General features: G+C 39.8%; 1 protein-coding gene across 9 annotated transcripts in view; it reads left to right on the top strand.

The window, feature by feature from the left end:
• The window catches only part of PPP1R12B (protein phosphatase 1 regulatory subunit 12B), a 113,645-nt gene that overhangs the window by 52,186 nt on the left and 49,251 nt on the right, over positions 1 to 12,208 (top strand). For all 9 annotated transcript variants that reach the window (XM_081914387.1, XM_081914386.1, XM_081914385.1 and 6 more), the window contains 5 exons: positions 3,935 to 4,025; positions 4,988 to 5,179; positions 6,352 to 6,535; positions 7,362 to 7,474; positions 8,210 to 8,251. In XM_081914387.1, the coding sequence (XP_081770513.1) occupies positions 3,935 to 4,025; positions 4,988 to 5,179; positions 6,352 to 6,535; positions 7,362 to 7,474; positions 8,210 to 8,251 (622 nt within the window). The remainder of the gene's footprint in view (positions 1 to 3,934; positions 4,026 to 4,987; positions 5,180 to 6,351; positions 6,536 to 7,361; positions 7,475 to 8,209; positions 8,252 to 12,208) is intronic.

Below are 12,208 nucleotides of genomic sequence, written 5' to 3'. Positions count from 1 at the left end.
TTTTTCGTCAAAATGAGGAATTATTTCATATTGAAGCACTTCATTTACCAGAACAGCCTTGTAATTTTGCAAGGCTCTGACAGATTCCTACACGAATAAAGTACTTAAGATACTATTTCCCCTTCCATGCCACATACTTGGCACTGTGTTAGGAAAGGAGGGCAAAGGCTCTCTTAAAGAAGGAACCAGTCAGCCAACACCTGCTACTAAAAGTGCTTATCAGCCATGCTTTTATAGTTTGCGATAAAGTCGTTCTTTTATAAAAAGAGCTACCAGTGCTGGTGTGATGATGTAGGAGGGGCAGGAATTCTGCCTGCTGTTTGATTTTCCTTGTTGGGAAGAGGAAAGGTTGTTGTTGCTTTATCAGGCACCAGACTGCATTTTTATGTGCAAGAGGTCAGGGTGAGGGCTTGCGTCTTACCGGAGAAAGCCTGGCGACCTGTGGAGTAACTGAGCAGGTATACATGAAAGGGTTTCAGCTCCTGGAGGGACTTCCTGACATAGTACAAGGTGGGAGTTCTTATTGGCTCAGATTGTTGCATATTTGTGCTTAGTGCAAAAACAAAAAGCTGTGCAGATTAAAGTAGACCAACATCTAACTTTACTTAACACTTATAGGCTTAGCTTGTGCTGGACTTTAAGAGAACTGCCCAAGAGAAGGAGTTTATGTGCTAGGAATAACTTACAGTTTGTACCCAGAAAAATGGCTTTAAAATCAGGTAAAGCTGCCTTTCTCTAGAGTCTGCTTTATTCCACTCTTGCCTCAGATACTAACTGAATGTATTTCTGTGTTTGCTAATGTTCGTTTAGGATGGGTGTAGTTGAAGAATTCTGCTCTTGACAGAGAGCATTTATGTATATTTTCACTGAAGACTAATAGAGAATTTGATTAAAACTGTTGTATCTTCCTTGCCTGCTGTTGGACTCTGAGATGTACATACATGCCCCCTCTAAAAATCCTCGGATCTGTAGTTTAAGGGTGCTGGGATTTGTAACTTGTGAGGGGTAAGCCACAGTTCCCAGGATGGCGGTGGTGGTAAAGGTGCTTAAAATCTATGTTGTGTGCGCAGCTTGAGTCATGATGGGGAGTAGTCAGGGTGGAGTTTTATCACTTTCCCTTTGTTATATTCTTCCACAAAATCAGTTTAGCCATACAGTGTAGATTTACAGTTTAAATAATTTTATGCACAGTGCATGTAAGTAAAGTGTGCTAAAATTCAAGGTACAAATCTTGAAGCCAGTGTCAGCTCCAGGTTTTGGAGGGCCTTTGGGCAAGGCAACCTCCATGACCACCCTGCCTCACTGCATCTATTTTTTCATTGTAGCAGGTCCAGTAGCTCCCCAGTGAGGTGTGACCCTTGATTCATGTTGATCTTTGACACCAGCCCTCATCAAATCAGATGTGGCTAATCTTTATGCCTTGCAAATATTAGTTTTTCCCATTTTTTTTTTTTTACCCATGAGGTGGTTACTTTCCAGTTTTTCTTTTCTTTTTTAAAGTTGTTTTTAAAGTCAGTTCTTTGTAAAAGGTTGATTCTGGTGAATCAGGAAATCCTTTTCAGATGGCAATGAATTTGTCATGATACCAGCTGTCTTTTGTGAACAAGAATATGGAAGACTGTTGCTTTGTGGATATGACTGCTTCTTGTTCAGCACATTTCAGTCTCCTATTAAATGTATCATGACTAATTAGACCTGGACTGTCTGTTCTCTTTGGAAGTGCTAAACCAGAATTGAGTAAAAGCACCACCATAGTATCTGGGTTTTGCTTTCTGGACTAGGTCAGCTGGGCTGCTCCTTCTAGTCTCTGTTGTGTGGAAACTGGCACATCCTCTCTGTGGCTTATACCTTTCTAGCCTACACATTTCCTTTAAAGGATGAAAACTTGTGCACACTTACCTGTGCATAAATCCCAATTAAATTGATAGGGATTACTTCAGAGTTAGACACCTATTTATAGTATATTATTATTATTAAAAATATATACATATACAATATCACATACAGATTGTTACAGTAAAAACACCACAGCTCCAGTCCTTTCCTTTAAAATAAGTGGTCCTAATAGAGAAGAAAGTTCCAAAGGGGTATGTGACTGTTTATAGTATTTTTACTCTATTCTTTAGCTGGAAAAAATGGTTCTCAGGGTGACTTGCAAATATGAATATGAATATAGTAAATATTAACAGCTTTCAGGCTTACACACTAAAAAGATAACACAAAATGAAAGGAGATTGAGAGGGAGGAGGAAGTAAGCAAACCTGTGCACTCAGTTTTAGTTTGAGGGTTTTTTTGTGATGACCACCTGGAATGGTTGCATGTATAGCAGCCTTTGCCAAATCCTGGTATCTTCCAGATGTTTTGGACTACAGCTCCAATACTCCCTGGCCATCGTCCATGCTGGCTGAGACTGATGAGTCTTGTAGTGCAAAACATCTCATGGCACCAGGTTGGCAAAGACTTGCATGTATACAGTGGTACCTCGGGTTACATACGTTTCAGGTTACGGACTCCACTAACCCAGAAATATTACCTCAGGTTAAGAACTTTGCTTCAGGATGAGAACAGAAATCGTGCCCCGGCGGCGCAGCGGCAGCGGGAGGCCCCATTAGTTAAAGTGGTGCTTCAGGTTAAGAACAGTTTCAGGTTAAGTACAGACCTCCGGAACGAATTAAGTACTTAACCTGAGGTACCACTGTAGTGCCTTTAGTCAGTATTAACAACTTTCTTCATGCCTAAAATTCTGCACCCTACGCTGTTACACAGACCTGGTTTGCACATTACACTAAACCGTATTAAAAACAAACAAATCATGTTTTAATGTGGAAGGGTAGATCACTTGTGCATACCGCTGAAAGGTTTTCACTCCATTCATCTCCCATTTCTACAGCTGCCACACCTCAGAGAAAGAAGCTACAGTCTCATTTATTGTGATATGTGAACTTGAGGTTGTGGTTTATTTCTCTCCAAGCAGTAAGTTGAGAGCAAACCATGGTTACTGTTTCTGGTTTGTAGAGAAACAAGCCATAGCCCCTGGTTCAGATGTCATAACCAGACGGACTCTGGTGACTTTCCCATCATAGTACTTCAGTACCGCTTGTTTTTGATGTGTAAAGAGGAGCTATTCTTAGGGATAGAAAGAAGGCACACTTTGCTTTTTTCAGGCTTATTTTTGGAGGGGGAGAGAGACCCCTGCAATCAGGGTGCAGATGTAGAGAATCAAGCATTTCTTCATTACTTTTTTGTGTCTCTGCTATCTGAGTTACACAAGAGTATGATCAGAATATCATGGAGGTGCTAATTTTGAAAACAATGGCTTTGGCTTGATTTCCACAGCATACTTAATGGTTTATTGATGAGACCCTTCTGTGCATTTCTGATTCAAATAAATTTTCAATCCAAATGCATATTTGATCTAGTTCTCTTGTACAACTCAATTATAAACTAAAATAATTGATTATGTTCCATATAAGAGCTTACATGGAGTCCTGTCAGTACTGGCACCCATGCTTTCGAACTTGTTCATAAGTGTTCTGTGCCACTGCTTGTAGCATTAGACTCCCACAGGGATTATTTCTTTTTGAAATTTTAGAACACAGCAGGATCCCTTCTAACCCTAGATATGAATTCTAAATTTTAATTCCGTTTTGGTTATCTCAGTGTAAGACAGAGTTGCATAATTGTGGGCGGCTATGCCCAAATAAAACAGCTGATATAAATCAGTCATCTTGAAATAACTTAGTTATAAGGTGGTATTGTTAGTAGGTTTCTTCAATGCATGTGAGGAACTTGGATACGTGAACAAAACAACCTATATGAAAAGGCATAAAATTTTAATTTGCCTTTATATATATATATATATATATATATATATATATATATATATATATATATATATATATATATATAAATCCATTCTGTCCCTTTCTTTTAGGTCATATCTGACTCCTGTCCGGGATGAAGAAGCAGAATCCCTAAGAAAGGCACGATCCAGGCAAGCTCGCCAGACTCGTAGATCTACACAGGTGCGGAACAATAACTCTTTATGGCCTGTTAGATGTTGGGCTATTTAAAAAATAATTTAAAAAATAATTATATAAGTAGAATTATGCATCCTGTGAAGATGCCTAACACTTCCCCACTCACACTTCATTGCTGAGTTCTCCTTTTGAATGAAGTTGCATTATTTCTGGAAGACATCCAATATCACACACCTGTGAATCTCCAAAGAAGGGAATGACTTCCATATTATACATTTGAGAGATAAAAAATTGGTCTGTAAAAGCTCCTGAAAAGGAGATTATGATTTTTTTTCCTTAATGGAAGAATGCTCAAGGAAAGTGTTGTCCACCATGGGTAGCAATGTTCTGTAATAGGTAGCAATGGTCTGTAAAAGGAGATTATGATTTTTTTTTTCTTAATGGAAGAATGCTCAAGGAAAGTGCTGTCCATGAGTAACAATGTTGCATTGCAATGTTCTCTCTTCAAAACATCTCTGTACCTGCTATACAATGACATTATCAACCACTGAGGTTTGTGATTCTGTATTTAGCATTTCTTCCTTCTTTTAAGCTGATTGATATATTAAAGTGGTGATTGCTAACTTTCATGCCACTGGATCTGACCTATAATTAGAAATTGGCTGATCTTGGGCTTGGTGGAAAAGGTAATGTAATTTGTGTTGAGCTGTGGATTCAGTATAAGAGGTGTAATGATAACAAATACAATCATACATCATGTTGTGTCTGCTTCATGGTTACTTTTCAAGTTGCATCCTGTGGCAACCTGGAAGTACCGGAACTGTTACTTCCGGGTTTGCCGCTTGCGCATGCACAGAAGCGCTAAATCGCGCTGCGTGCGCGCGCAGACGTGGCGCTTCTGGATGCAAATGCTTCAAGTTGTGGACATGCCTCCGGGATGGATTACGTCTGCAACTCGAGGTTCCATTGTATAGGTATAATAGACTTGACTTTCTCCCATTTCCCAGGGTGTAACACTTACAGATCTTCAGGAGGCAGAGAAAACCTTTAGCCGATCTCGGACAGAGCGGCCCGAACAGCCAAGTGAAAAATTGGAAAGAACTGGAGCAACTGAGGAAGACCGTGAGAGGCAGGCACAGACTGCAGCAAGGGAAGCTGGGGAGACCCGCTCACGATGGAACAGAAACTTGGATGAAGAGGTGAGTAAAACTATTGTAGTAATGCCAAAGTTACAGGTTTGATCCCTGTATGAGACAGCTGCATATTCCTGCATTGCAGGGGCTTGGACTAGACAATCCTCAGAGGCCCTTCCAACTCTATGATTCTGTGTCCAGCTACCTTTTTTCAAAATGTTTTTATGGCTTGAGATGAGCATCAGGTTTTTAATTATTCTGCTTTAAAGGTATTAGGAGAGATTGGATCCACTTTTTGAACATAAGCACCGTAGCTTTCAGGTGTTGCTTTGCTTTCCACTTCACCATTCATTTGTTATGCCCAACAGTAAGGAAAACCTTAAATGTAAAGGATTACAAAGTGTAATGAGAAAAGCATGCTGAGTGTTCAAAATGAATATTTGTTCTTTCCAAATACTTGAACTGCAACTAATCAGAAAGCTGTATTATCAAGTGTCGTTGTTTTATTAACACTTGGAGGGCATGTCTAGATGACAGAACTTAATAAATGGCATTTTAAATAGTTTCCATACAGACTTTCAAAGGTTGTAATATTATTAACTGACAAATGATTTTCATCTTTGTCTACAATTGTGAGATGATACTACCTAATGTAGATTCTCTGACCATACAGTAATTTTTTTCTTTTTCCCTTAAACCACAAGGCAATTTTTATGATAGCTTTGGAGATGTGCTTATATCTGTAGGCTTTCAAATGGTTTCTCTTGCATTTAGATTTTAGGTATGGTTCTTGTTGGGCATGACTCAAACTAGGTTTGCTGAATTTGCTAATCCACGTCTAAACACATGTGGAATCATTCGCAAGATTGGGATACATGCAGATTTTGACCACAAGGTGACAGGGTGACAGTACAAAGTTGTGTTGCAGTGGGGGAAGTGTCTTCACCCCTAGACACTAGATGATCTATGTTTTTCCTTCTCTGAAATCATTATGAACAAAGATAGATTTTAAATCCTCTTTTTCACACTATCATTATTATAAGTAAAATAACTTTTGTCTCCTATCTCAAATGATCATTCTTGTTCTTTATAGCCACCCTAAATCAGAATGGAATGAACCTTTTTATAGTCTAACTCCATTAATAGAGTATGATTAAAGATTGAGGAGAAAACTTGTACATTGCTAGCTGTTAATTATCTTCTTATTAAGTCATTAATTCTGCTCATTTGTCTTTCAGTCTGTTGGTCAACGATTGAGGGGCTCGGCGCAGCAAGACAAACCCACAAGCCCCATCTCTCCTTCATTAGCTCCTTATCTTTATTCAAGTTCTCACCTTCCCAGGACAAGTAGATCTGTATCTTCTGATTCTGTGAACCCATCAGACTTCCAAAGTACATCTGCTGCTGACATGGAGAAAAATGGTATTTACTATTGTAATTACAATATTGTACAAATCTTTTGAGTTTGTTTTTGTACCAGATAGTGACTGTGTAATACTATACTTCATACTTGACCAAGAAAATCCAAGTATATCCAAGAAAAGCTTCTCCACCCTTAATATATAGTACGATATATTACAATATATAGTATTTGGAATGCTGAATCTTCTTTGTCTGGGTTAACAAAGCCAGTATCAACTGCAACCCACCATGCCCTGGGCCCTCTGATCTCTCACTCCACCAGCAAAAATAAGACACCTATCCACATGATGCTGACAAAAAAAAGCATCACTCATATACTCTGTGAAGAAGGAAAGTTTACAGTCTCTCTCACCCCCCCTCTTCTCCATTATTTTCTTCCCTCTTCCTCCCCCACTTCTCTTATCCCCTCATTGCCTACAACATAAATGTCTCAAATTGACAGTAATTGACGGGTATGAAAATATGATTTGAAAATAGAGACACCAAATGTACTCTTGTTACTTATGGAAAATCTTTTAATAAAAACATTTTTAAAAAGCAATGAAATAACATCTCTAGGAATTTGAGCCCCTCCTGAAGAATCACGTTAATCTCAGTTGAATGTGTCTTTGAGCTAATGGCTTCGCATTGTATTAAAGTACATCTGCTTTAGGGAGGATCCACTGCTTGGTCTTTGAAATTAAAAAAAATAAATATAAATTGTTAGGTGTTTAGGATGGAAATCTTTATGTTGGGATTAATTTGCCTTAATTTGATAATGTTTCCATGGTATTGGCAAATCGATTTACCTGGCTATCTATAGCTAAAACTATATTTCTTTGGACAGAATATGAAGATCAGGATTTGGATGACAGAACTTCAAACAAGCAGTCGGTTAGAGAGAGGAGGCGGCCGAAAGAGAGACGAAGAGGCACAGGGATCTCTTTCTTTACAAAGGATGTAAGTAATGACATTCCTGGTGGAATTGAAGGAGGATGAAAAATTAACCAAGTTGCACATACCAATTGCTAGGGAGGCAAAATCTAAACTGGAAGTGCAAGATCCAGCTGTGAAAATGAGAATACTGTTTCAATGCTATTTAAAATGTAAATGAGTCAGCAATCACTGTCCTGGCCCTCAAACTCCCAGCTCTTGTTCTGCTAAATACTTCAATGTTCAGATCAGTTCAGTACATAAGGCTCACAAAATGGCATACATTCTTTAAAAATGAAAGTGACCTTCAACAAATGCCCTCCAGTTGCATGGAGGCTGCTCATGAACCTGAAGTTTTGCTATAACTCATGCGCTAACCATAGTCTACTGTGGTGTGAAGGCACTGTCAATATCTGAATTGACCCTGCTTGTAATATTTTTCAAATACTTTATTTCTTTCTTTTCTAAAAAGCAAGTTACTTTAAGGGAACATGATTGCATCCCATGATGATGAAACTCACTGTTTTCCTGTTCTGCTTGACTGAAGCAGTAATTTATCTGGTGGTGCATGTTTTCAAGGATTAGAAGCTTCCAAACTGTATAGTCTTCTACTTTCTGTTAAGATATTTTGTATAGATAGATATCTTAAAGTACTGCGTCTTGCTACCTAAACCTTTCTTACTACAAATATATAGGAAACCAGTGCTTCATTTGAAGTGTTCATGGTATGATTTCTCCCACCCCCCCCTTTTGATTTCGTAGGATGATGAGATGGATGGTACTGAAGAAGTGAAAGAGGACAGGGTAAGTGAACAATCTAAAGCATATATGTGTATTTGTTTGTTCTTGTGAATCTTTGGCCACAGGATACTTCTCAATTCATTTGCATTTGGAGAATATGTACGTGAAAGTGCACTTTGAAATATTTTTCTGGAGTTTGTACCTGAATCTAGCAATAGGCCTGGTATTCTCTTCTGGATGCATTATCATTACTTTAAAGTAATAAAACTCTGTAGCTCTTTTCCTTGTTCATTGGACTGTAGGATATTTTTCAGTGTGTTCAGTGTGTCAAAAGCAAGAGAAAAGGTACTTAGGTTTGTGCTAAAATTCGAGATGCATATTGACCACCAAGTTAGGTTTGAACTACAATTCAGTGCTTCAGAAATATACAAGACTTGATCTGAAATGCTTTGGAGACTGACTGGTTGTGTCATAATCCAAATTCCAGTTTGGAAAAAAGTGAAGCTTTGTGCCTCCCCTAGTTACTCATAAGGGGAAATCCCAAGATGGCTGTAACTTTCCCCCCTTTGATAGAATTTAGGTGTCCTCAAATTATTGTACAAAATTCTGCCTGCCTTTTTTATAGTCTGTCAGTCTTATTATGCTTTCTTTCAGCAGCATTTTAGGCAAGCATGTTCCTTTCTACAAAATCACTGGCAGAGGGCCATTTTCCACTTGAGCCAGGCCCATCCACATCAGTAGTGGAGATAACATTCCCTGAGCAACATGTGAGAAAGAAATGCAAACTTTCCCTGGGCAAAAGAGCAGATGACCTCATTCTTGATCCTACAGCTAAATTTTGCACAGCATTATTTAATGTTATGGTAGATGAAACAATTGCTCACCTAGGTAACAGGTTTAAGCAAATGTTTCAGTTGAAGGAAAAGTATGAATTGATTGTTGTTGTTTAGTCGTTTAGTCGTGTCCGACTCTTCGTGACCCCATGGACCAGAGAACGCCAGGCACCTCTGTCCTCTACTGCCTCCCGCAGTTTGGTCAAACTCATGCTGGTAGCCTCGAAAACACTATCCAACCATCTCGTCCTCTGCCGTCCCCTTCTCCTTGTGCCCTCCATCTTTCCCAACATCAGGGTCTTCTCCAGGGAGTCTTCTCTTCTCATGAGGTGGCCAAAGTACTGGAGCCTCAGCTTCACAATCTGTCCTTCCAGTGAGCACTCAGGGTTGATTTCCTTCAGTATGGAGAGGTTTGATCTTCTTGCAGTCCATGGGACTCTCAAGAGTCTCCTCCAGCACCATAATTCAAAAGCATCAATTCTTCGGCGATCAGCCTTCTTTATGGTCCAGCTCTCACTTCCATACATCACTACTGGGAAAACCATAGCTTTAACTATACGAACCTTTGTTGGCAAGGTGATGTCTCTACTTCTCAAGATGCTGTCTAGGCCTGTCATTGCCCTTCTCCCAAGAAGCAGGCGTCTTTTAATTTCGTGGCTGCTGTCACCATCTGCAGTGATCATTGAGCCCAAGAAAGTAAAATCTCTCACTACCTCCATTTCTTCCCCTTCTATTTGCCAGGAGGTGATGGGACCAGTGGCCATGATCATCGTTTTTTTGATGTTGAGCTTCAGACCATATTTTGCGCTCTCCTCTTTCACCCTCATTAAAAGGTTCTTTAATTCCTCCTCACTTTCTGCCATCAAGGTTGTGTCATCTGCATATCTGAGGTTATTGATATTTCTTCCGGCAATCTTAATTCCGGCTAGGGATTCATCCAGCCCAGCCTTTCGCATGATGAATTCTGCATATAAGTTAAATAAGCAGGGAGACAAAATACAGCCTTGTCGTACTCCTTTCCCAATTTTGAACCAATCAGTTGTTCTATATCCAGTTCTAACTGTAGCTTCTTGTCCCACATAGAGATTTCTCAGGAGACAGATGAGGTGATCTGGCACTCCCATTTCTTTAAGAACTTGCCATAGTTTGCCGTGGTCGACACAGTCAAAGGCTTTTGCATAGTCAATGAAGCAGAAGTAGATGTCTTTCTGGAACTCTCTAGCTTTCTCCATAATCCAGCGCATGTTTGCAATTTGGTCTCTGGTTCCTCTGCCTCTTCTAAATCCAGCTTGCACTTCTGGGAGTTCTCGGTCCACATACTGCTTGAGCCTTCCTTGTAGAATTTTAAGCATAACCTTGCTAGCGTGTGAAATGAGTGCAATTGTGCGGTAGTTGGAGCATTCTTTGGCACTGCCCTTCTTTGGGATTGGGATGTAGACTGATCTTCTCCAATCTTCTGGCCACTGCTGAGTTTTCCAAACTTGCTGGCATATTGAGTGTAGCACCTTAACAGCATCATCTTTTAAAATTTTAAATAGTTCAGCTGGAATACCGTCACTTCCACTGGCCTTGTTATTTGCAGTGCTTTCTAAGGCCCATTTGACTTCACTCTCCAGGATGTCTGGCTGTCCAATGCTGTAAAGAAAAATATTGCATAGGAACCTGGAATGTAAGAACCATGAACCTGGGTAAGTTGGAGGTGGTCAAAAATGAGATGGCAAGAATAAATATTGACATCCTGGGCATCAGTGAACTAAAATGGACGGGAATGGGTGAATTCAGTTCGGATGACCATCATATCTACTACTGTGGGCAAGAAACCCGTAAAAGAAATGGAGTGGCCCTCATAGTCAACAAAAGAGTGGCGGAGGCTGTACTGGGATGCAATCTCAAAAATGAATTGATAGTTGATGTTAAATATTTGGCTAAAATGGAAGATGGTAACATTGGCAAGGACTGCAAAGATGTATTTTTGCTCCTTGAGAGAGAGAGAATGATTCAGCAGAGTTGCTGTCTCAGATCATGATTTTTTTTTTGTTTTGTTATATAATCATTCTTCAGAAAAATGCACAGGGACGCAGGTGGTGCTGTGGTCTACACCACAGAGCCTAGGACTTGCTGAAGGTCAGTGGTTCGAATCCCTGCGATGGGGTGAGCTCCCATTACTCGGTCCTGGTCCTGCCAACCTAGCAGTTCGAAAGCATGTCAAAGTGCAAGTAGATAAATAGTTACCACTCCGGCAGGAAGGTAAACGGCATTTCCGTGCACTGCTCTGGTTTGCCAGAAGCAGCTTAGTCATGATAGCAACATGACCCAGAAACTATCTGCGGAAGAGACAAACGCGGGCTCCCTCGGCCAGTAAAGCGAGATGAGCGCCACAACCCCATAGTCGTCCATGACTGGACCTAACGGTCAGGGGTACCTTTACCGTTTTAGAAAAATGTACAGCTTCATAAGTGTAATAGTCAAGTATTTATATCAATTTATGTGTAGTACTTCACATTACTCTCACTTTACTTGTACCTGTTGTGTTTAGTGAGAGGACAGTTTCAAAGTTGGAATTGATAAAAATTATCTGTGCTCTTTTGTGTCGCAAGATCACTTAGTCATGCTTATGGTTCTTGGCTTCATCTGCCCAGACTGCCATTAATCCATTTGGCTATAGTCACACATGGTTTTGTTCATGAACATCCATGATGGTGTTTCATCAGACCATCATGACATCATTGACAAAAATCTCATAGGCTGCTGCAGCCAACCACATTAAATGGAAGGATGGGCACAATGAGGCTGTCAGGGCAAAGGACATGGAAGATGCTGCAGGGAATAGTATCAAAGCAGTGCAAATGTATTAAGAAGAAATGCCTGAAATGCAGGGGAACTTTTGGAAAGTTATCTGATGTCATGTTTTCATAAGTACTGCTGGCTCTGCCAAAAATGATTTTGATAAGATTTAATGATTTAGGACATCACTGAATGACCAAATCACATAGCAGAATTGCCACTAGAGGGAGCATGTTCTGCAGCTATCAAAGTACTGTATGAAGTGAGAAACTAATAACTTTATGTAAGAACTTCCAGTAAGAGTAATTGGGATTCTTAATACATTTGGACTGAAAATTGCTTCTCTTAAAACAAATAATAGTGCAGCATTTCTTCCTTCAAGTAAGCTTGTCAAAGATATTTG

The sequence above is a fragment of the Podarcis melisellensis genome (genome assembly GCF_964234715.1).
Source record: "Podarcis melisellensis genome assembly, chromosome: 6".
Classification (NCBI taxonomy): domain Eukaryota; kingdom Metazoa; phylum Chordata; class Lepidosauria; order Squamata; family Lacertidae; genus Podarcis; species Podarcis melisellensis.
The sequence above is the reverse complement of the archived record's forward strand: the minus strand, read 5'-3'. Positions and strand labels throughout refer to the sequence as shown.